The 26666-nt window shown below is 44.8% G+C and overlaps 1 protein-coding gene across 1 annotated transcript in view; it reads right to left on the bottom strand.

Annotated features, from left to right (window-relative positions):
* The window catches only part of LOC126249629 (CREB-regulated transcription coactivator 1-like), an 81097-nt gene that overhangs the window by 33197 nt on the left and 21234 nt on the right, over positions 1-26666 (bottom strand). The window contains exon 2 of the mRNA XM_049951302.1: positions 22393-22601. Coding sequence (XP_049807259.1) covers positions 22393-22601 — 209 coding nt within the window. The remainder of the gene's footprint in view (positions 1-22392; positions 22602-26666) is intronic.

The raw sequence follows: 26666 nt of genomic DNA, 5'->3' as shown, positions 1-26666 counted from the left end.
GGTTTCTGTGTGATTGGGGCTGCATTCCCTGTATGAATACGGTGCTGAACTAAATGAGTGACAGGTAAATTTGTACGTTCTCGGAATAAATCTGCATACTCCAACAAAACAGGTGCTAAAATCTTCTGTTCATCAACTGTTAAATGTTCTTTTCCCAAATCTTGCGCTTCAATTCATAATTAACTTCGTCTCCTCGTTGTAATTTTGCGGTTCTGTTACGAAAATCTGTTTTTTATAACTGCAGCATTTGTTACCTCATCTGGACTCTGTATTGCGTCACTGTTACTTGCGCTCGATACTTCAACAACTTTTGTTCCTCGCGGCAAAACGACATACTCATTGCTCATATTCGTTATTGAAACCGGGACTTTTGCGACATCCTGTCTCACCATTGCAGCGACACCTACACTTCTAGTAACATAACAATGCATTGCATCCAGTAACTCACTTTTCTCGAATCGCTCATTTAATAACAAAGTTCCTTCTTTGCATCGGGGTGACTTAACTTAAGCAGATTGTCTTTCCTGCTCCCTTGGGAATTTGCTGAGGCTGATCAATTTAAACATCGACTGGGACGGTTTGAACTGATGCATCGTTTGGGCGGCCCATTCCCACGACGTCAGTATTGCTGCTCCTTTGAGAACGATCTGAAGAACGATTTCCTAGATTGTAGTTGCTACGGCCTAGTCCGATCTTTCTTGGCTCCTTGTCAAATGCCGTTCAATGAGACCACTATAGTAACATTTAATTGTAAGTATAATGATAAAACATATATGTGACCGGTTTTCTAGAATGATTCCGTGCATGCATGACCTGTGGTGGGAATGATTCCCGTTTCCCGTTAACGGCAGCAGCCGTCCGAGTGCAGAGCCCTGTTGGAGTGTAGGCATGTATCTGAGTTAACTTTCCCGTCCTCTAGACGACCGAATAGCGAATTAATACTTAGTATGTGTTGGGCGGCTTTCGTGATCAAGTGGACATTTGAGAAGATAGAGCGTTTGCGCTGGACCGTTATTCCCTCCCATGTAAATTGTTCGGTTGACTGCTTCTGCACATTTCGCGCCTTTTATTTAGTTGAGAGAAGATGGATTGTGGTGTGTGGAAAACACGTTTGCCTGTTATCTACACGTGGGAAAGACCTTAGTTGGCTTGTACGAGGGCTATTCCGAAAGTAAGGTCCGATCGGTCACGAAATGGAAACGACTATGAAAATCCGATAAAGCTTTGCACAGATGTGTTGGGTAGTGTCTCTAGTATAACCCCAGTTAGCATCACGTCGCTCTTCTCATTTCTGAGCTCGCAGTGAGTGCGTAAAGATGTCTAGAAAATAGTGTCTGCCGCCAAGTACGGGGGCCTGGTGAGAAATTTCCCCTGAAGCTATGCAGCTAACATTACATAACTGTCGTGCTGTTTCGTCTTCAAGACAATTCTCAGCCGCATTCTGCAGGGGCAATGAAGATGCTCCTGCATCGTTTTCAAATGGAAATGTGAGATTACCCACAATACAGCCCGTAATTGTCTCCCTCTGAGTTTCAGCTCAGGTCACATGAACCGCTGGTTATGAAGACAACATTTCGGCACAAGACAACGAGCCGCAGGCCAGCGTAGAGAATTGGCGGAGAGCACTGGCGGCTGCCTTCTATAGCGAGGGTATGGGAAAGTTGGTACAACGCTACGATACACGTCTAAGTCGGGTCGGCGACTATGGAGATAAGTAGCTGCAAGGTGTATCTAACTGTTGCAAATAAAACATTTTTGATTTTTACCGTGGTTTCCATTTCGCGACCTATCGGACCTTACTTTCGGAATAGCCCTCGTAAATTATAGGAATAATTTGGAATCTGTTACATTGCCGACTTCGGTATTCGAGGTTGAAAATATCAAATTCCTCTATTTGTTTCTAGTTACTCAGTGGTTTACAGCACAGTGCACCTCACTAAAATTTGGGGTTTGAATAGAAATAATTTCCAGTGTATATGTTGGGAATTATGTTGCGCTAGCGATCGTTAGGATGATGTCTAGTGCTTGCTATAGAGGAGTACCGCGAAAATTGTATAACAATATGGTGAAAATACGTGTGTTCTTGTAATCCCCGAGTCTGGAGATGTGCGTAGAAAAGCGAGCAAGCAGAGAAGCAGGTTCGGATCAGAAACAGTAACGCGTTTGAGCCCAGGGGTAACGATCGCGAAGTTGTAGAACAGTTCTGCGTGCGACTTCGGTCCGCTGAGGGTGCTCTGATGTAAAAGGGGGAGCACTGTAATTGAGTAGGAGTCTTCACGTATTTGACGTTATGTAGGGTACGCAGTGATATATTGACGGGTCGCAGGTCTGTTTCACGTTCTAATATTCGAGCAGCTTTCCTCGGTGGGAGAGCAGTGTGACTGAGTAAGAGTCTTACTGTATTTGACGATATGTATGGCACTTTGCGAGGTTTAGTTGTCGTTGTAAAATGTTGATATGTGTGAAATAACGGCTGAGAGTCTGGTCTGCAGAAGGAAAAAAAGGCTGATGGTGTTTCGATACCGGCGGCATCAGTAATTCGGCAGGTAAATTCGATAAGAGCCAATCATAATGCTCGATTCATTCACATGATTTGTGATGGGATACAGGAGCCTCTACAAAGCGGCGAGAACATTTGTGTATGTTGAGAGCATGAAGGCTATGACGTTAGGAGCGCTGGGAAGAGTGCATTCGGCGTGATTTTCGTAAACAGGTTCTGTTAGGGCAAGAATTTCCGTGCATACAAACTGAGACATCAACAAAGCGAACGTTAACTATTTCTGGGACACTATACAATTCGGGAGGGGTCGACTGTTATTTTTTACAAAGCCATGTGAAGTAAGAATAACATTCAGAATATTTTAGATGGCGAGTCAACATGTGGATGTTTCGTGGGTATGCACGGCTGAACGCATCTCGTATGTTCTGTTAGGGGGAACTTTCACCTGCGTCCGGCGTCGGCTTGCGGCTGTCCTCGCCCCGGGAGCGTCTGCACCGGTGTCTAGGTGAACACATATTTGGATAGGAATTTGTTAGGTGTCAAGTATGAAAGGGATGTCGCCACCTCATGCTTGAGGGCAGCTGTGCTTGCTTTGACAGTTGAAGGCCACGTCACTTGATGGGGGTTGCTGCAAACCTCTCGTGCGCTATTCTGGACAGGGGGTGGTGGAGGGTGCTAGCACACGTTGATTGTATTATTTTGCGAGGATGTCTGTAGGCTGTGCTATGCATTATTTGGACAGTTTTTGAGTACTGAGCGTGTCTACACATCACTGTGCTACATTATTCAGGAACAGTTTGCAGGTCTGTACTGAAATTTTTCGGGATAATTAGGAGTTGTTTGACTGTCTGCAGACTGTGTATTGTGATCCCAAGCACTTGAGGGCGAGTATCTTGTGTCAGTGTAATAAATATAATCCATCCCGAAATAAAATGTTCCAAAATAAATAGAGTGCACTGCTTTCTTACTCTCCCCAGCAGCCCTGCGCAGCCTGAGTAATTTTCGCACCATTTTCCCCCTACAGACCACCATCTGGGATTAGGTCACAGGAAGGATGACAATACCCTCTGGTGGCAGTAATGTGTACTAGGTCAGTTGGAGTCTAGATCTCATCATAGGCAGAGTCGTTTTCCCGCCATTTCTCCCCACCACCTTGGATGATGTCATGCACTGTGCACATTAGTACACATTAGTACACTTTAGTACACTTTAGTACATGTTAGTGTACATTAGCCCTACAACATGGATTGATAAGGGGATGTGGTGGTTGGTTGAGGATCATGGTGGATAGTTTAAGAATTTCCTTTCAAGTGCAGGTGGGCGTGGCATTCGTGAAAATACATTCCAAGTCCACGGTAGTGCTCTCTGGTGGTGTCAATATGTACTAGGCCTTGCGGTGAACACAATGTATGCCGCCATCTTGAATAATGGTAGTCGTGTCATCATGATGTCACGGACGACAGCGCCCTCTGTTGCCAGTACTGTGTACTAAGTCAGTTGGACTCTGGAACTTTCGGTGAACGCACTGCTTGCCGCCATCTTGGGTTACATCAAATATGAGAGCGCCCTCTGGTGGTGCCGATGTTTACTAGGCCTCATGGTGAACACACTGGATGGCAGTACTGCATGAAAATGATTAAATAAACACCTATGTCCAAATCCTTTCCCAAAGAATCCTTAGGAGGTGGCGGCGGTCTGGTGACTGAGCTTAGTATAAGTGTCCTTTCTTTTGCGCCATTTTCTTAGCTTAGTAGAGATACGCGAATCGACCTTTGTTTACCGCCAAAATTCAAACTTGGTGCCAGTTCATAGGGAGAAGTGGCGGTCGGGTGACTTAGGTTAGTGGAGGTAGGCCAAGTGAGCTATCTTCCCGTGATTTTCTTAGCTTAGTAGAGATAACCGCAGTGTGATGTATTATCCTGTTGTTATTTGGACTTCACGCCATTTTTCTGGGGGAGGTGGCAGTCAGGTGGCTGAGGTTACTACAAGTGTCCTTTCTTTCAGCAGTTTTTCTTAGGTTGGTAGCGAAACCCGAAGTGACCTTTCTTTACTGCCAAAATTCAAACGTGGCGCCGGTTCCTAGGAAGAGGTGGCGGTCGGGTGACTTAGATTAGTGGAGGTAGGCCAGATGGCCTATCTTCCCACGATTTGGTGGTGGTGGTGGTTAGCGTTTAACGTCCCGTCGACAACGGGGTCATTAGAGACGGAGCTCATGCTCGGGTTAGGGAAGGATTGGGAAGGAAATCGGCCGTGCCCTTTCAAAGGAACCATCCCGGCATTTGCCTGAAGCGATTTAGGGAAATCACGGAAAACCTAAATCAGGATGGCTGGAGACGGGATTGAACCGTCGTCCTCCCGAATGCGAGTCCAGTGTGCTAACCACTGCGCCACCTCGCTCGGTCTTCCCACGATTTTCTTAGGGTGTTAGCGAAAGCTTAAGTGACTGTTATTTACCGCCAAATAAAAAAAAAAGGTTCAAATGGCTCTGAGGACTATGGGACTTAACATCGGGGGTCATTAGTTCCCTAGAACTTAGAACTACTTAAACCTAACTGACCTAAGGACATCACACACATCCATGCCCTAGGCAGGATTCGACCTTGCGACCGTAGCAGTAGCGTGGTTCCAGACTGAAGCCCCTAGAACCGTGCGGCCACTGCGGCCAGTGCCAAAATTAAAACTTGGTGGCAGTTCATAGGAAGAAGTGGCGGTCGGGTGACTTAGGTTAGTGGAGGTAGCCCAATTGACCTTCTTCCTGCCAAAATTCAAATTCCTGCAAAATCCGCCATCTTGAAAGACGTCATGGCTGCCATCTTAGATGATGTCATGCGCTGTTGCCAAGTCTACAAACAGCCATATTTGATAGCGTCATTGCCGCCATCTTGGATACATCTGGCAACAATGCAGAGTGTGCTCATAATGGCTTTACCACAATACTTACGCACTAACTACTAGTCCAACAGAAAAAAATAATGGGACCCCTTTTGTAGAAAATTTAATGTAGTTGGATTTTGTACCTGGATTCTTTTCAGCTAGAGTGTGTATTTTTCCAGTTATCCAAGAGAAACATACAAAATTGACCTTCACACGCACTGCTCTCCGTCACTCAGCTCCCCACCGATTAATATTTCTAGGATTTTGTTAATGGCGCTCCCTTCTAACACTGTACAAGTATTTGCATCTGTGTAAGGGTCACTGGCTTGGACGCAGCCGCCACGTGCGGATACGAGTGCGAGCTGGCGTTACCGTGGAATGCTGGCGAACTGCGGTGTCCGTATCCGCCGGCCACAGAGCGCCTCACACACACAGTAGTCGCGTCGCGTCGTTGGCCACCTGCACGTGCCGAACAGTTTCCAGAGCGCGTGGTTCCGTCGCGAAATTATGTCTTTTTGGACTCACTATGGAGTACCGAAAAATCCGTATTTGTTCGTGGTAGGACGTCAGACATAGTTATGACGGGTCGGCGTAGTGAGCACGTTATTATGAATGTCTTCATAGAAACAAAGTGGTGATGGTAAATACCTCATAGTTCGCGCACTTCTATACCTCTTGGACTCAACGCCCTCAATGATCCTGACAAATACCAATGGAGACCCTCAGCGGAGGACACAAACCTGATGTCGTATAAAAGTGGTGTCAGCGTGGGAATAAATCATGGAAATCCTACAGTCCTGAGGGGATTCAGCGAATCATCATCATCAGCAGCAGCAGCAGCGTAGACGTCACCCGACAACACGGGGTCATCCAGCTCTGAAATTCAAGTTAGTCTACGCAAATTTGGCTACAATACGAATGGCAGTGATGGATTCGTAAAACTTCTGCTTCACATGGCCGATCTCCAAACCGTTATAAACGATTTGCGGAAAGAGATTAAAAGTTTAAAAGCAGGCAAAAATGAACGCAGCCTTTCACATGATTTGTCAAGTGATAGCTCTTGCAGTGCTGGCCCGATAAAGAATTTTACATTGTTGTCATCAGTACCAGTGTTAAGCGGCAAACCCGAGGAAGACGTAAAAGTATTCTTCAGTAAACTCGAAGGAGCTGCCTTGTTGGATTCGTGGACTGATTCAGATGAATTATCAATTGCTAAATTAAGAATTCAGGGAGCCGCACAGGATTTCATCAGCGTGGAACCCACTTGTATAAAATCAGAAGATTACAATGAATTCAAAGCAAGAGTTGATCATAGATTTAAACGCAAATATGCTTCAAATTCCACAGAGAGCAACTGCATAGTCTGCGGATACGACGGGACGAATGTATTGAGCTGTTTGCTAATTAGAAACATTCACGCTCAAACATACGAGCTGCTCGAAGACAAGAATGAGATTCGCATTCAGCTGTTCGAAGCCGATCTGGGAGCTTTTAGACACATTCATTCACGGGTTGTATGGCGAGGAAATGGGCAAAGCAGTCAGACTTACGCAATGTAAGACCTTTCAGGAAGCAGTAGAAGCAGCTATTAGCTTCGTGGAAGCATTGAGACGGCCGAATGATATACGAAAAGAAGAGCGTCGCGTGTTCAACAAAAATGCAGAATGTTAGAGATGTAACAAGCCTGGTCATAAACGTAAAGACTGTAAGGAAAAGCCGGCCGGTGTGGCCGAGCAGTTCCAGGCGCTTCAGTCCGGAACCGCGCTGCTGCTACGATCGCAAGTTCGAATCCTGCCTCGGGCATGGATGTGTGTGATGTCCTTAGGTTAGTTAGGTTTAAGTATTTCTAAGTCTAGGGGACTGATGACCTCAGATGTTAAGTTCCACAGTGCTTGGAGCCATTTGAATTTTGAACACTTGCGCACTTTATGTAACAGCTGCAATCTATATTTGCGCAACACATTCATATATGCCCATGGCTGAGAAATAAACATACGTTTTACACTCACTCACACTACACACGTCTACGAAGATTGTAGGAGTGTCTGGGACTGGGTCGCTGGGTGTGTAGCGACGCCTCGGCCTCGAAGTCTGGAGTGTGATCTCGTGTTATGGAGTTAGGAACAGCTAGTCGGCCTCTAGGTTGCTCCTCGTCGTCGCCTTGCGATGCTACATGACGTCTACCCAGAAATGGCTTGACACGATTGGCATGAACGACAATAGAACGAATAGGCAGGCGGAACATAAGAATGACTGGCGACAACCCTCAAATATCGGATACGGTCCTTTCCAAAACTTCTTGCGCCGGCTGCGCAAGTGTAACTAAATCTTATTCCACAGGTTACCACAAGAGACACATCTGTGTCATATTCATTGTTTAACTCTAATATTTAGAAATAATTATCCATATTTACTGTAATCCTAATTTTTACTATGACAATGTGTTCCGTTAATGCTATAGTAGTAGTACCACAGACAACAGGTGTTCTGTTTGAACCACGATCAGACATGGAAGTTTCAACAAATAATGCTAAGTTTGTATTTTAATACAATTTGAGTGAAATTCAACAACAATTCAATTCTGTTAAGAAGCAAATTGATTTGATAAATTCAGTCAAGGATAATGACACCGTTTTGGAAATGAGAATGTCTTGGTATAACAATTGGATTACCGCAAAAATGCAGGTAGAGTCTGCATTTGCTAATTATGAAAAAGAGATTAACTGTTTCTTAAACCTTTTGCCGCACAAAATCTTGATTAGGCGCAAACGTGCCTGGTTTGATTTCGGAAGTAGTGTCCTTCGTGCTCTGCTTGGCACTTTTAACAAGCCGAGATCTATTGGAGGTTAAAGACCAAATTGTAGCGCTTGAATAATTGTCTAGTACGAATTCAATTAACATGTGTAATGAAATAATTGTATTAAGGAATATGCAAAGAGCCGTTGCTAATCACATAGTTTTATTGAACAAATCGTAAAGCAATTTCTTACACATTTCAACATGATTCGTGCTTAGATGAATGCAATCATCAACGAGCTCTTTGAAGGATTAAATGCTGCGAGTGCTCACGTGGATTTAAACGCTCTGCTTTTAAGAATTACTGACAGTATATCTAATGCTACAATTTAAGAACAGCTCTAGAAAGTAGTTCAAATTATTGCTTAAGCAGTGTACTTTAGCATCCAGACCAATTCTTACAGATATTGCTACAGATTGAACGAATGCTAAATGCAACATCTACTATGGTTTACCTTGTTAATTTTTATAATTTGTATGCTTACTATAAGTCAACTACTAACAATGACTTGAATTTCATTGAAACAGCAAATAGGATTAAGTCTTTTGAATCTTCAAGTAATGTTAATCCATACTTAATTGTCAGTATTGTGTACTTCTTATTTTTATCGATGTGTCGTGTGCCTGCAGCGTATGTCATGTACCAAGTTGTGACTTTGAAAGCCCGCTCGTCAGTATCAATCGTTAGTGTGTCTGCGAACAGGATAAACGGTGCAATGGCTTCTGATGCAGGAACTGGCGAAACAGATTCATGACGCCCAGGTGGTTGTCTTGAGCCACATTCGGTAGCTCATCTTCTTGGGGTGAGGGGGGGGGGGAGGGTGTAAGCTTCACAGGCTTGGACGCAGCCGCAACGTGCGGGTACGAGTGTGAGTTGGCGTTATCGTGGAATGCTGACGAACTGCGGTGTCAGTATCCGCCGGCGGCAGAGGGCCTCACACACAAGTAAGGCCGGTTCCCACTAGAGCGCGGCAGCGCGTCGTGCGGCAACGGCAGCGGCAAGCGTTTTCCGCTTTGACGCGGCGGCTCGTGGAATTGGCGTTCCCATCTGGAAGCGGCAGACGCTAGCGGTAGCCAACAACGGACAGCCACTGAGGTACGGGGCGAGACCCACCGAAACGCCCGGTGCGTTTGAATAACTATATCTTACACCTACATGAAGGAAAGACGAAGTTGGGTGAAGACATACCATGTTTTCACGTTCTGTACAATGTACTCTTTCACATATTTCATTATTCATGTTTTCTCATTTCCCCATAAACAGATTTGATGACTACCGTTCATGATTGTTCACTATTTCCTAACACATTGAAACAATGTACGACAAAAGAGATTATTCAGATAGTTAAGCGAGACAAAAATTTAAAATGTGATATGGTAGCAGGTACAGGAAAACAGTAAGAACACAAAGGCTTGGGGGGAAGGGATGAAAGTGGAAGCCACCAGATAGAATTTCGCACAGAGCATAATGTAATCATCGCCAGCACCTTGCTTAAGAATCATGAAAGAATAATACATATTTGGAACAAAGTTTTCGAAACCAGATTTTAAATTATAAGACATTTCCTGGTGCAGACGCAAACCTACAATAATTTATTGGTTACGAGCTGCGGTTTACAACTAAAGAGACAGTAAACGGTGGCAAATTAAGGAAATGGAACTTGAATAAGTCAAGACCCACAGTTATTCGATAATCTTAAAGTTACCGTAATGCAACGACTGACTGAAACAGAGGAAGGAATCCGCTAGAATACGAATGGATATCTCTGAGAGAAGAAGTGGTCAGTGCAGCAGAGTATGTGAACGGGAAGAAGGTACAGTAGAAATCGTTACATAAAACGTGATATATTAAATTTGACACGAGAGAAAAATATAAAAATGCAGCAAATAAAGTAGGCCATAGGAAATAGAAATGTCTAAACATGACGTTGACAGAAAGTCCAAAATTGCAACGCGATTTTGCACTTGGAAAACATAAGGGAATGAAAATGAGAAAGAACAAAGAAAACTTTGCTCAAAGGAGAAGCAACTGTCAAGAACTCATTTGGCAAGCCAGAACTAAGCAAATAAGAGAAGGCTAGAAAGTGGAAGGAGTATGTAGAGAGGAGAGGGGGAGGGGTTGTACAAACTAACATAAGCACAATGTTAGATTCCTGTGAGATGTCTGAACACGCAAGGCAATACTGATCCTACCACTTAGCTAAGTAGACACACTGAAGAACTGCAAAACTGTGTTTATAGCATTTGCATGTTAAGAGAGAGATTTTGACAATCTTCATTAAAACATTCTTTGAAGCTCTGGAGATGTCATCGATAAAACACAGGGCCACAAGATTATCTACAACTTGTACCGAAACCAAACTGCATTTCTAAGACTTCAATGACTTGAAAGGGAAGCAGTAATTGAGAAGGCAGAAGTAGAGAGGATATAAAATGAAGTCAGTGAACAGCAAGAAAAGCGTTCTGAAAAAGAAAATTTGTTCACATCGAATATAAATTCTAATGATTGGGTATTATTTTACAAAGGTATTTGTGTGGAGTGCGGCCTTGTATGTAAGTGAAATGTGGGCGATGAACAGTTCTGTCAAGAAGACAATGGGCACTTTCAAAACGTGGTGATCAATAAGAATGCTGAAGATTAGATATGAGGATCGTGTAACTAAAGAAGAGGAACGGAATTAAATAGAGGAGGAAGAGGAAATTACGGCACAACTTTGACTACAAGAGGGGTAAGTTGACAGGATATATTATGAGGCGTCAACGAATGGGGACAAAGGGGTTGGTGATAGTATTCTGATAATAATCATCTGTTGAAATGCTATTCTACTATTTGATCTATTAATGTAAGCAGTGAATTTACTCTTCCATGCACTCCTCCACAAAACATTTAAACCAAAACTGATATCAGCTGAACACCAAATCTTTCAACCACTGTCTGACAACTACTGCATTCACTTTCAACTTTCTATAACTATCAGCGGCTAGCCACACACACATACAAATATAAGGAGAACAGAGATAAACAAACATTAGTTTTCAGCATATAATTCTTTAGGTTGGCAACATCTACATAAACAAACCAAACAGGAAGGGACATAAGGTGAACACACTAGTTACGACTTCAATTCAGTGTTTTCGGTAAAATGTCTACAGCTAGTGACAGAAGAAAAAAGAGCGAACATGAAAATGTGCTTATGTTCCACAAACTAAGTTTTAGTTCAACCTCCAGCTTGTGACCAGGTGAGGAGAAACGCAGATGTCCGCCAAAAACTCGATTCACTGTAAGTAATCAGTTATTCACATAAAAAAAAGAAATGTGAACTGTTTTATAATCTGCAACCATCACATATCAAAACAAAACTGAATCATTCTAGTTTCCACCGAAGATGCCTTAAAGTAAAAGGCAAAACGCGTCTTGAACCAATAAAGTACACTGGATATAGAAAAAAACGTTTGCTACTTCCAAAGGAAATAATCAATAGCTGTGGATACTTAGCAAATTACATCTTATGACATATCAGCAAATTAGTCTCGGTTTAACTTCTCATTCCACATGCTATTAAATGCTGTTTAAAAAAATTCATCTATCCCTTCCGAAAAACTTTAGTTTCTTTCATATCTCGGTAGATAAACAGATTTTGGATATTTATCATGCGACGAAATACATGAATCTTCACAAGTTATCGTTTGCAAAAAACACGTTTCGATTTCTTGAACCGTTTACGAAATTTGCAGTTGATACAACCACATGGTTTACGACGAGCAGGACGAAAGTATCGGTCGCGTTGCGAGCGACCCACGCGCGGTCACCACACAGCCCGTCCGCCGACATATCATCCAATATCTCGAGAACGGTGATAGCTATCGTTCTGCTCTCAGCTTTAAAAACAATTCCGATATGTTGACTAAATTTCATACGCAATAATGTATTACCTAAAATGAACTGTACGCAAAGTCCACGCAATGTGTTTTTACCTCTGCACACTCATTCAAATTTCGTGTAAAGGTTTACGTAAATGCGATACAGCAAGTAACCACGACGAATAACGAAAAGAAATTCGGTCCTTTATCGAGAGAAGATATCAATCTGTAACATGCCCAAGAATCAAATTTTTCTACCAAATAGTTTCCTTGGAATCGGATGATAAGTATTTCATAGCTGCCGCCACGTCCGCGCCAGCGGTTCGGCGAAAGTTCGACATGGTCAAACCGCGACGCACAGCCCGCCGCGCCGTGACGCTGACGCTGTTTCCATGGCAACCACGCCGCTGACGCGAGGTTTTGACGCGCGGCAGCCCTAGTGGGAACCGGCCTGTAGTCGCGTCGCTGTCCTCCTGTACGGGCAGAACAGTTACCAACGCGCGTGGTTCCGACGCGGAATGTCTTCTTCGATTCACAATGGAGTATTGACAAATCCGTATTTGTTCGTGGTAGGACGTCAGACACAGTTATGACGGGTCGGCGTAGGGAGCACGTTATTATGAATGTCTTTATAGGAACTAAGTGATGATGGTTAATAGCTCGTGGTTCGCGTATTTCTGTACCTCATGGACTCAATGCCCGCAATAATCCCGAAAAATACTAAGGGGGGCCCTCAGCCGAGGATACAATCCTCATAATCACCTTATAATTGCACGAATTATTTCTTACATTTCACCTTTTTTGGTTTTCATTGACGGGCCTTATTGGGCCACCGGCTTAGTAGAGCACTTAGAAGAATGGTAAAACTGAACTTGTGTAAATTTTACGTAACAGTTTTGAGTGTTTTAACAGCATGAAATAAACGATTACATAGATGTATTTGTCAGGCCTTCTGACTACGAAACCACTATGATTGTAAGGGTTAAGTTTGCGTCGAATTGTCGAAGTAATTAGCTTTAGCATAACGTTTACAAAAGTTACTTTTTTTCATTACCCTCACGAGAAGGATTACATTAATAATGCTAACAAAATAGACGACTGTGCTGTTGGCGTAATAGTCGAATCAACAGAGACCAAAATTGGCCGAATATCGGGAATAGCTCATGTACGGTGATAGGAGGAATTGCCGCGAACAACATACTAGCAACCCAGACTCGTGAGGGATGAGTGTGCGCGTGGAGTTGCATTTGAAGGTCACTTTTGTACTTTTCTTGAATTACTCGAAAACCGCGACCTCCAGCAAAAACGTACAAGATTTAACTACAAAAAAGGTCCTCTTCATTTTTTTCTGTGGGATTAACAATTCGCTCGAAGTGAGCGAGAGAATACGAAAATCTCACCAGTGGATTTTGAAGGCCAGCTGTAACGTTGCAGGTTGAATAAAACGAAAATGGTTGGGGGACTTGAATCTCCATGAATAAGTATGTATGTGTGTATGGAGGGATGCACAGATGAGTGGAAGGGAAGAGGCGCTGTGGGTAGAAGTATTACTTACCTAACAAAGGGGTCGGGGGTCAAAAAGCAGCGTAGCTCATGATGGGTGAATACCCATGCATTAGACACCCAGTATTTGAGAATAAGAGCTCTTTTTGGGTTTCGATAAACTTTACACATAATTTTAAACCGTTGCGAGTTTTTTTCTCGCTAATAACCACCACAAAATATTTTATCGCTTACTATATTTTGACTGTTCATGCAGTAAATCTGCCGTATGAAGCATAACGGTTTAATTTATTACTTCCTTACTACTAACAGCATTCGCGACACAGTTTGCAGACAGTATTCAAATAAGCCACTAAATGTACCATCAAAATTATGACACGTAGTTCGAGTGATATGACATCATAAACATGAGATGTGTGAAGAACTGCCACATCATGCAAGACTTTTAAATTTATTACTTCGTTGCTACTAACAATATTCGCAACACTTTTCGCAGACGGTACACACATAAGCCACTGTATGTGCCTACAAAATATATCGCTGTAATGCACGTAGTTCAGGAGATATGAGGTCAAATACTGAATTTCGTGAAAAACCGCAGCATCGTGTATGATGTTTTACTGCATTACTTCTTTACTACTTACTCTATTCACAACACGTTTCAGAAATTGTGGCAACTTATGGTAGTGGATATTCTTGCCAAATTATATTACTGTACAGCACATAGCCCAGGAGATACGACGTCTTAAACATTGAGTGTGTGAAAATGAAACTGCAGGGCGAAATTCGCTAGCTATACAGGTGTACAAATATGTGTGTAACGTGTTAAATATATGTGTAATATATTTGACATGTGGGTATACGGGCAAAGCCACGGGTAGAAAGCTTATCCTAAACCTCTGGAAAGAATTCAACTAAATTTGGTACACATTTTTATGATCTGGAAAGAAATATTATGGAGGTAAGAACCACCAGCCTCCTACTGAGGTGATTGTGATAACGTGGAGAGAGGAGGGAGAGGAAGAGATGAACAGACAGAGGGGGCTAACAAGGGAACCTCCCCATCGCAGTCCCCTCAGATTTAGTTATAAGTTGGCATAGTGGATAGGCCTTGAAAAACTGAGCACAGATGAATCGAGAAAACAGGAAGATGTTGTGTGGAACTACGAAAAACATAAGCAAAATATACAAACTGAGTAGTCCATGCGTAAGATAAGCAACATCAAGGATAATGTGAGCTCAGGACACAGTTAGCCTTCAGCGGCGCAGCGGTTCGGACGGTGTTTACGTCCCTGCCGCACGTCTGTGCGAGAGGTGTTTACGTAAACTGTGTAGCGGTCTGACGCGGTATACATAGAACGGATCATGGCCTTGTCGTTCCGCAAATCGACCCTGAAATTTAGTTTTGTTAACGAATATGCTCGACCGAAGGCTTACGAGATCGAACGTTATTTAGGGGACGAGGTGAAAATCAAATCTGACGTTCTAGTTGGAATACACTTACCTATAGTCAGCAGCGTGGTTCAAATCGTTCAAATGGCTCTGAGCACTATGCGACTTAACTTCTGAGGTCATCAGTCGCCTAGAACTTAGAACTAATTAAACCTAACTAACCTAAGGACATCACACACACCCATGCCCGAGGCAGGATTCGAACCTGCGACCGTAGCGGTCACGCGGTTCCAGACTGAAGCGCCTTTAACCGCACGGTCACACCGGCCGGCGCAGCGTGGTCTATGTCAAGCTCATAAATGAAGCGGCATGTGACGAACTACTACTCCGACACCGACAAGGACTTCGTTTCTGTCATTCGGACGGGGTCTAGCGGTTCTAGGCGCTCAGTCAGGAACCGCGCGACTGCTACGGTCGCAGGTTCGAATCCTGCCTCGGGCATGGATGTGTTTGATATCCTTAGGTTAGTTAGGTTTAAGTAGTTCTAAGTTCTAGGGGACTTATGACCACAGATGTTGAGTCCCATAGTGCTCAGAGCCATTTGAACCATATGAACCATTCGGACGGGAATGTTGGAGCGGTAACAGTTGAACACGCCGGCGTGGGACTCCGAACGATCCGCGTCTCTGAGCTTCCATTCGAAGCGCCAGAAGAATTGGTGACAGACGCCCTGCGTCCTTGCGGAACGGTCCTATCCCACATGGCTGAAAAGTGGGCGAGTTTCAAGACTTATCCTGTCCTCAATGGCGTCAGACAAATTCGGATCGAACTCCGAAAACACGTTCCGTCATACCTGTACATCGCTGGTTGTAGGGCGATTGTCATCTACGACGGGCAACCAAGGACGTGCTCTGGGTGTGGGAAGGAGGGACACGTACGTTCTGAGTGTACTCAACGAAGGTTATTACAGCTGCCGCGGGATGATCCACCCCTCACGCCGCATCCGACTGTGCGCCCCATGACTTATGTCGCCGCATTACGCGATGACGCGGGCCGCGAGACAGACGCGTACCAGAACACACAGACAGCGGCAGATCGTGGCGAGCCACGGAAGGACGACGTTGCGCCGGATCGCCTGCAGCAGTCACAGGACGCCCTCTCTTCGGTGCCGCTTGCGGTCCCTTCAGATACGGCACTTCGAAACGTCGATAATACGACGACGCACGATTCCGACGTCCCCCGCGAACAACTGGAGACCATGCTGACCTCTGATTCCGAGGCCCGGCAACGTAAACAGCGATCACCAAAATGCCGGAAGAAGCGCCGCGTCACGGTGGAGAATGACCACTCTAATCTAGCAGACAATTCTGAGACGTTTACGAATACAGAGCAGACGACCATGGATACAGAAGAACTGCCTAGCGTGGATGCAACGGTGGCCAGCGGGACGGCGACACGACCTCACGCTGACGATGCTCCAGACACAGCGAAGGAGTTCGATCGACGGCAACAGGCTACTGAGGAGGCTACGGCGCCTGCACCGCACGACAACGATGGGACACTAGGGGACTGGTCAGAAGACCCACTCCCGTGGGGAACGGATGATGCCGGAGGAACTGCGCCCACGCACTCTCCCGGTGTAAGACCGGAAGAGTGCACGGAATAACGGTAGACCACATGAGGGGACGGCGGGGGACGTTAGTACGACAGCAGCCTATGTACGTTGACAGCCATGCAACAAGCTTATCGGATAGGGTCTGTTAACATCAATAGCATTGGGACGCCGGTAAAAATCAAGGTGCTCAGTGACATAATAAAGGCTGCGGATTTAGACATAGCACTATTACAGGAAGTTCGGGTACTTCCCCCTCGGACTTTTACGGTTACGACATTTACTGTTCCCCATGTGACGAGAGAGGCGTTGGCACAGCTATACTATTAAAGGAAGGGATACGTGCAAACGAAGTAGAGTATTTGCCTTCTACCCGTGGTACGGCCGTGCCCATAGGTGGAATACGTTTAATCAACATATACCCACCGTCAGGCTCGGATAAGAGGAGGGACCGAGCAGATTTTTACGCCCATAAGGTTACACCGTTGTTCCAGGGACGGTACGATGCTTGCATATTCGGCGGAGATTTTAATTGTGTGCTCGACAGAAAGGACCAACAACCTAACTACACTACTAGCCAAGAACTTAGGGAGCTGGTCACCGGGATGGAATTAGTCGATACATGGGACCTGAAGTATCGTAACCAACCAGGATATACATTTTTTACTAGCCACTCCGCGAGCCGTTTGGGTCGGATCTACGTTTCAAGGGCGTTAGCAATGTCGACGGTGGACGCAGAAATATGGCCGACAGCGTTTACAGACCACGAGGCATATATTTGTACGGTTAACCTTGATAGACAGCAGGTATGGAGACGGAGGGGTAATTGGAAGATGAACGTCTCCCACCTGCGAGATGCTGAATGCCGATGCATGGTGGAGGACGCGTGGCATGGCTGCCTCCGTCGACGAAATTCTTTCGGTTCTGTCCTGCAGTGGTGGATCGAGTGCGCGAAGCCAGCTTTACGGAGGACGTTAATAGGTTACGGGAAGAAGGTTTCTCAATGGCAGCGCACGACCACTGAGTTTTACTTTACGGCTCTCCGGGAACTGTTAGCTCAACCACCTACACCAGGACGCCAGACGGCCGTCCACCGATTTAAGGCGAAGTTGGTACAACTTGTGACGCTGAGGATGGCAGGCACGATGATACGCGCGAGGTCGCAGGATTTCCTGCCCAATGAGGTTCCCTCGATGCATTATGTGATAAAGGAAAGACGAAGAAGACGAAGGAATTTAATACATGATATCGATCTCGGCGATGGCCGTCGTTTTACAGCACAAAGGGACATAGCACAGGCGTTCGCGGATCATTTTCGCAGATTCTATGCGAGCAACGGGGAGGGTCAGAGGGAGCTGGGGAACGTCCTGGAAGAAATCCCAGACGCGACGAGTGTGAACGGGGAAACGGACGGGTTATCTGAAATTACGTGTGAAGAGCTGAAGGAAGCGATTACACGAGGTGCCTGCAACAAGTCCCCAGGTCCAGACGGATTCCCGTTGGAATTTTACCGTGCCTTTGTGACCATTATGACACCGATGTGGCTATGCATGTTTAATGAGCTTCTGCGGCAAGAATTACCGGTTCACATTCAATTCACGGAAGGGCTCATGATACCGATACCAAAGCCCCGTGGTGGCAAACGGCCTTGTGATTATCGCCCCTTGACCCTCCTTAATAGTGACTACAAGATCTTCATGCGCATCCTGGGCAGTCGTATCAAAAAGTCGCTGGAGAATCGAATACATGCCGATCAGACTTGTCTTGGTGGCATCAGTAATACCCACACAGCCTTGGGAGACTATCGTGACGTCGTCGCCCTCGCGGCTGCATGCCGCCTCCGGGGGGCGATGGTTGCAGTAGATTTCGCTCATGCTTTTGATCGCGTGGATCATGTGTACCTCGCGGCGGTGATGAACAGCATGGGTGTCTCGCCTTTATTGACCACTGCTGTGGTGCGACTGTTGCATGGCGCCAGATCAGCGATGGTGGTCAACGGAGGGAGAACTGAGTATTTTAAGATCTTAAGATCAGTGAGACATGGTTGCCCCTTGTCGATCCTCCTTTATGCGATCGCCTTAGAACCGTACCTCGCAGGCCTTCGCCGCCGTCTTACCGGGATCTCCCTACGGCATTTATCATTCAAATGCAGAGCATACGCGGATGACATTGTGTTCCTCGTACGGAATGAGGGGGAGACTCAAACAGCACTGGATTGGCTACAGACGTATGGGAGGGCAGCTGGAAGCGTGGTCAACTACCGAAAATCACAATTCATGCATGTGGGGCGTGGACTAGAACCAGGAACGGAAGGACCGTTACCTGCGGTGCAAACTCTCCGCTGTTTTGGTATCAACTTTCATAAGGAGACAGCGGGAACGGCTGCGGACAACTACCGAAGGCTTTTACTCAGATTCCGCACGGCAGTACGACTAAACGCCCTACGGTCAATAGATATGCTGCAGCGAGTGTTACTCGTCAACATTTATCTCGCGCCCATGATGTGCCACCTGACACACCTTCTCCCCTTGACGCGCGCGATGGCTATGAGGATTCAGGCGGCTTTTGGGTACTATGTATGCCTGGGACAGCTCTTTAAGATACCCTCCCAGCGCGAGAGGGGGGCGTTGGTTTAGTGAACGTGCACTAGAAAGCGCGTGCCATGTATATTAATACTATGCTCAAACGGTGGCGCAACAGGAATCACTCGCTTACGGGGACGATCATCGAAGAACTAGTGCCAACATCGCATCTTCCTCCAGTCAGTATCGGCCATATAGCGCCCCCGTTAACGTATATGCGCACGTTCATCGTGGAACACAGTTACGTTCGAGAGCGTTTACCGACGACCCGGCAGTCGACATCGAAGGACGTGTACCATCTGCTTCTTCGACAGATCGCCCGGAATAGGGTGGAACGGAAACAGCCAGCTGTTAATTGGCACGTGGTGTGGTGCACGGTCCACCACCCCCACCTACCTACATCAGTCAGATCAACATGGTACATTGTCGTGAACCGAAAATACCCTACGAATGATAAAAAGTACGCAATACATTTGGCGGATTCGCCCTTGTGTCAGCAATGCGGCGTGCTGGATACGGACGACCATCGGCTGGTCTGCGGCGAGGCATTGGCTGTCTGAACTCTCGCAATAAAGATAATAGCGTTCATGCGGCGCACTATCTATACAGCAGTCTCTCCTGACATAGTATTTTTTTCAGAGGAAACATATTTTCCGCGTCATAAGACGAACGCAGTGGCGTAGATCACAGGTATGACGGTCCATTCCATCTATAGAGACACACGTCAGAACGTACTGAACGTCCTGGATTACTGGCAATACTTGCAAGATGGACACACAAAACTATTACGGCTACACAAGTACAAGGATTGGTATGCCAATTTCCTAGTAACGGTTTTTGCGCACCCGCCATATACTTGGGGTGTGCCGGGTACGCAAAGATGAGCGGCGGTGCTGTCGTTGTGAAACCGACCAAGTAAAGTGATCGGCTAAGGACACTATGCGAGTATGCGACCTAGGAAAAATTAACGCTTGCATAGCTAGCAAAGGATGTACTTCATATTTTGTTTTCATATCTATAAATACTTTTCTTTAGGGTGCCGGAGGTGGCCCCACTTTAATTTTGTTGTTATTTCATGCTGCATAGTAGAACGCAGTGAGGTTCCTTCCAGGACAGTTATCATGTGTCAGGACGTACTATGTTTATTTTGTGAATAATAAAGGTTTCTGTTTCTCCTGCCTTCCTTAAAAGGAAACCCTCATTCCTGGCAAATAAAGTGGTTCCCTTGTTAAAAAAAAAAAACGAAAGGCAAAGGTCCCGAGTTCGAGTCTCGGTCGGGAACACAGTTCTAATCTGCCAGGAAGTTTCAACATTAAAAAAAAAAAAAAAGGAACGCCGTGGTCCCGTGGTTACCGTTAGCAGCTGCGAAACGAGAGGTCGTTGGTTCAAGTCTTCCCTCGAGTGAAAAGTTTAATTTTTTATTTTCAGACAATTATCAAAGTTCAGGCACTCACACATAATCAACTTCGCTCTCCAAAATTCCAGGACATGTTCAGATTTGCTTGGACATATGCAGGATTTGACGGTCTACACACGGAAAAATTTGAAAACGTTAAAAACATATGTTTTGATAGAGCACAGGGAAAACTGTGTGACTGTGAAACTGTTGCATTCATTTATTGCAGTTTATGTGACAAACTGTTATGTTTTCATCAATTTTTTGGGAGTGATTATCACATCCACAAGAAACCTAAATCGGGCAAGGTAGAAGAATCTTTTTACCCATTCGCCAAGTGTACAAGTTAGGTGCGTCGACAACATATTCCTGTCATGTGACGCACATGCCGTCACCAGTGTCGCATAGAATATATCAGACCTGTTTCCCTGTGGAAGAATCGGTTCACCTATGAAATGGTTCAAATGGCTCTGAGCACTGTGGGACTTAACATCTATGGTCATCAGTCCCCTAGAACTTAGAACTACTTAAACCTAACTAACCTAAGGACATTACACAACACCCAGTCATTACGAGGCAGAGAAAATCCCTGACCCCGGTTCACCTATGACCTTGCGATCAAATGCTTTCGGTTCCCATTGGAGAGGCACGTCCTCTCGTCTACTAATAGCACGGTTTTGCGGTGTGGTCGCAAAACACAGACACTTAACTTATTACAGTTAACAGAGACGTCAATGAACGAACGGAGAGATCATAACTTTGCGAAAATAAAGAAAGTAAACTTTTCCCTCGAGGGAGGACTTGAACCAAGGACCTCTCGGTCCCCAGCTGCTTACGCTAACCACGGGACCACGACGCTCCTGAGCTCCGACTATCCTTGATGTTGCCTATCTTGCACATGGACTACTGAGTTTGTATTTTTTTTTATTTTTTATTATTATTATTATTTTTTAGTTCCACACAACTGCTTCCTGTTTTCTCGATTCATCGATGTTCAGTTTTTCAAGGCCTATCCACTGTGCCAACTTATATTTAAATCTGAGGGGGGTGCGATGGGGAGGTTCCCTTGTAAGAAGGAGATGGACACAGACAGGAGGTGGAGGAGATGGACAGGGAGAGGGGGATGGGAAATGGGCAGAGAGAGGGGAGAGAAGGAGGTGGTCAGAGAAAGAAAAGATGAGTATATGGACAGAGAGGGGGAAGGAGGAGATGGACAGAGAGAGGGGGATGGGAAATGGGCAGAGAGAGGGGAGAGAAGGAGGTGGTCAGAGAAAGAAAAGATGAGTATATGGACAGAGAGGGGGAAGGAGGAGATGGACAGAGAGAGGAGGGAGGAAGGGGTGGACAGAGAAAGGAAAGATGAGTATATGGACAGAGAGAGGAGGAAGAGGAGATGGACAGAGAGAGGAGGGAGGAGGAGGTGGACAGAGAAAGGAAAGGGGGAGATGAAGAAGGAGAGGGAGAGGTGGAAGGAGGAGTTGGACAGAGAGAAGGGGAAGAGGAGATGCACAAAGAGAGCAGACGAGGAAATGGACCAAGAGGAGGGGAAGAGGAGATGGAATTCGAGGGGACAGGAGGAGATGGACAGAGAGGTAAGGAGCAGATGTACAGAGGGGGAGAAACACTTGGACAAAGTGGGGGGGAGGAGGGGGAGATGGACAGAAAGAAGAGCAGGAGGAGATAGCGAGTGGGTGGGATGGAGGAGGTGGACAGAGAGATGGATGGAGGAGATGGACAAAGGGGTGGTGAAGGGGATGGTAGACAGAGAGGGTCGGAGAGAGCAGATGGTCTAATTAAAGGCTGGAATAAATACGTACAGGGACTACGCCGGGTACTCAGCTAGTTTTACTATAGACAGAAAGAAAGGATTACTTACGATTCTTTCTCAAACATTCCCAGATCGATTCGCCTCGTTGGATGAAGGTTGACAACTGGAGCAGCAGCTGCTGCTGGCGGCGTAGGTGGCGGAGGCTGCGGTCGCGGGGGTGGCTTTGGTGGCCTCGGCCTTGGTGGAGGCGTTGGGGGTGGTCGAGGACTACCCGGCCGCTGCATTCCGGGCTCCAACACGAAGGCTTCTACCAGAGCCTGCGGCACACCACGTACTCGCTGTCACACTCCAGCTCTCAAAACATCTGCTTCAGCTTGGTTTCTGACAGGTTCAGTCGCTACTCGTCGACACTACATGGCGCTTAGACATTTCCGTGCTTTGTCTGATGGTCTGTAATTTACTTCGGTAATGGTTCAGCATAATAAATTTGTGCTGTCTAACGCAACAGCGATGAAACATAACCATCAACGTAAAAAACCTTAATTGAAGGCGACAACATAGAATAAGGCACTAAATTATATGCTTTGTACGAAGAAGTGAACTTGGTTTTGGGAACTACAGTGTCCGCGGTTTACAATCGCAAAAGACATTGGCTGTCTTCATTTCAGTTTCAAAGTTCTGTAAACTGTAAAGTGTTGCTATCCTGTGCACACATATGACAGATACCTTGTGGAACTATTTGCTGTTGTACCTACCAATCCAATAAATACGCAAAGATTCACAGTACCCTACTTGACGTCTGTTTTACACAGGTGACTGGAGCGAACTAGAGTATTACGATCACAAGAGCTGTGGAATGTCGAAAGACTGTCCCAAGACCTCCCTCCCCCTACACTGTCGATAGAGCCTCGTAATCGACTAACAACTGAGTTGTTTTAACCGGCTGTATCCGAATTTTAGTACATAAGGGGGGTGATTTGGAGCACAGCACATCATGTCCTCTGAACCGATAACGTCGACATCTACGAGCAGCAGCAGCAAGTGTGTGTGTGTAACCTTCTTTCAAGATGTATACTGTAATCTTCGACTGTCAAGGCTTCAAGACATGTGCGAATGAATTTGTTCCTAAGGACTTAGCATTCCAAATCCTGTGCGATGATGGAACAGTGTTTGCCTCTGGAAGTTACATTCTTCAATGTACAACACCGTATTACGAACTTGATATCGAATCAGCAAAATGGTTGGCAGAGAACCATCACCACTACAACATCAATTCAGTTGGAGTCTCGCTGCATAGTGCATTAAACTCCATCCAATCAGTGGTACCAACAAACTGCACTGTACTTGTTAAAGGTACTGATAAAGTGAAATGGGTAAGAGAGTTCTTACCTGACTGCCTAATAACTAATGTGGAGGAGAAAGGCTGCCCTTCACTACATGCTCTACGTAAGCTGAATGGTATTGGCAGGTACCAACCAGTAACTGAAAAATTGAATACAAATCTGCTGGTGAAGTGGTACAAAGAGTACTACTTAAAACATTAAGTCGAACAGTGTGGAGTGAAGAGTGTAATGGCCCCTCACAAAAGCAGGCAAGTGTGAACTGTTAGACAATTGTGAATCATGTGAAAACTGTGAAGCTTATTTGCATTTCCTAGTATTCAGGCCTTTTTTGTAAATGCTTTAAAATTCCTGATGTGTTGTGTGATGGTGTGCATCTGTGGTATAACTATTAGGAACTTGAAGAAGCAGTTGTTCGTTTGGTATATCTTTAAAACATAACTGTAATTTTTTATAATTCTTTAAAAATAACTGTAAATTTATATAGTAAAATTACATTTTATGTTACTGTAATCCAACTGTTATGTTTTCTATCAAAACCTAACCATTTCACAAATGCCTTATTTCCTTTCCTGTACAATACTTTCTCTACTAGATAAGTATTGGGGTATTTTGTTTTCTGTAATTCATGACCATAAAACGCACCAGCAATATTATTTAGTTCAAAATCTTGCAGAGTGTATGTCCTAGGATTTGTTTCTTGGACTCCAATTATCTTAAATATTTCTGTAGACCAATTTGGTTTGTATCCTTTATCAAAAATGGCTTTGTTTTTACTGATTCTTACGAACTCTCCTACTTTAAATTTCTGCTTTGATTTGTCTATGGTACGTATTTTATTATATACTGTGGATAAAAGGTGATTATCATTAACATCGCAGGGTCGCATCTTGGACTTAATGCAAAAATAAGACGAATCAATTTGCTCTTCAAGACGCCGTAAATAGGCGTATAATCATTGGAAATGAAATTTCATTAGAAGAAGGTGCTGTAGAGGATTTCAAAAAACTTTGTGAAGGAATTGCATGCAACACTCGTGTATAATATAAAGGAGATGCTATTTTAAGATGTACTCCATTACTGTTAATTTCTAATTCTCAGCCAATTGTATGTAGTCATCCAGATTTCAACAATGTCCGTGTGAGAACTATTAGGTGGAAAAAGTTTGATGAATTGAAAAATGCAATAAAAAAGCCTTATCCTTTAGCTTTCTTTTCATTGTTGTAAATGTATAATATTCCTTATTAAATAAAAGACAAGAATTTGTACAATGTATAATTTTTATTGTCAATTATTACAACAAATAAAAATAAATTACAATTATCCTTTGTTCTGTACACGTTCAACTATTTTTTTAACGCCGTAAGCAGCACCTGCGGCAGCAGCAGTTGGCGCCGTGCCAGCCGCTATTGCTATCTGCCCTGAACTTGTAACACCAGCTGTGCTAATTGCGGCCCCGTCCGTGACACTTTCAGATAACAAGGGCACTGTTTCGCTAGCAGTTGCTATGTCTGAACTCTGGTGACCTCGGCTACGATTTCGTGGTCTATTTGGTCGGCGCCGTCGCACTCCAAGATTACTTTCTTCTGGCCTTGTTTCAGGCACCCGTTCAAATTCAACTGTTTCGCCACTCGTATCCAAATCGTTGAATGCTCGATTATCTCCATACCGTATACGATTAGCAGCATCCTCTCTTTGCACTGTTCGAATATCATTACTGCTACGTGAACGATTGACATTTGTTAATGGAATTCTTTCCGCCATTTCAATATCTTCCTCTGGTCCCGGATATAAAACACCTCCGTCGTATTGTATGGAGCCATGGTTACCCGGGCTTAAATACAGATTTACCCAAGACATTTTTCTGACTAAAATAAATAAATCATTGCCACCTTTTATATACATTACGTTATCAAATAGCACATGTCGGGCAACCTTTTGCTGGCATGGGTGCTTGCCCAGATAATTGTCCTAAAAGGACAAATTATCTCAGCGGGACAGGGACCGCCGCCATCGCGACCTTGGGACCCGTTGGGGCCCCATTTTTTTTATCAGTTGCTGACCCTCATGAATCGAAACATGACTGCGTCACGTCGTTTCATGATTTGAGGTCAATTCGAGAGTCAGCAACCGATAAAAAAATGGGGCCCCACGGGGTCTCAAGGTCGCGATGGCGGCGGTCCCTGTCCCGCTGAGATAATTTGTCCTTTTAGGACAATTATCTGGGCAAGCACCCACGCCAGCAAAAGGTTGCCCGACATGTGCTGTTTGATAACGTAATGTGTATAAAAGGTGGCAATGATTTATTTATTTTAGTCAGCAAAATGTCTTGGGTAAATCTGTATTTAAGCACGGGCAACCATGGCTCCATACAATACGACGGAGGTGTTTTATATCCGGGACCAGAGGAAGATATTGAAATGGCGGAAAGAATTCCATTAACAAATGTCAATCGTTCACGTAGCAGTAATGATATTCGAACAGTGCAAAGAGAGGATGCTGCTAATCGTATACGGTATGGAGATAATCGAGCATTCGACGATTTGGATACGAGTGGCGAAACAGTTGAATTTGAATGGGTGCCTGAAACAAGGCCAGAAGAAAGTAATCTTGGAGTGCGACGGCGCCGACCAAATAGACCACGAAATCGTGCCCGAGGTCACCAGAGTTCAGATATAGCAACTGCTAGCGAAACAGTGCCCTTGTTATCTGAAAGTGTCACGGACAGGGCCGCAATTAGCACAGCTGGTGTTACAAGTTCAGGGCAGATAGCAATAGCGGCTGGCACGGCGCCAACTGCTGCTGCCGCAGGTGCTGCTTACGGCGTTAAAAAAATAGTTGAACGTGTACAGAACAAAGGATAATTGTAATTTATTTTTATTTGTTGTAATAATTGACAATAAAAATTATACATTGTACAAATTCTTGTCTTTTATTTAATAAGGAATATTATACATTTACAACAATGAAAAGAAAGCTAAAGGATAAGGCTTTTTTATTGCATTTTTCAATTCATCAAACTTTTTCCACCTAATAGTTCTC

This window comes from Schistocerca nitens, chromosome 3 (assembly GCF_023898315.1).
Source record: "Schistocerca nitens isolate TAMUIC-IGC-003100 chromosome 3, iqSchNite1.1, whole genome shotgun sequence".
NCBI classification, from domain to species: Eukaryota; Metazoa; Arthropoda; class Insecta; order Orthoptera; family Acrididae; genus Schistocerca; species Schistocerca nitens.
This window is presented reverse-complemented; position numbering and strand designations above follow the sequence as displayed.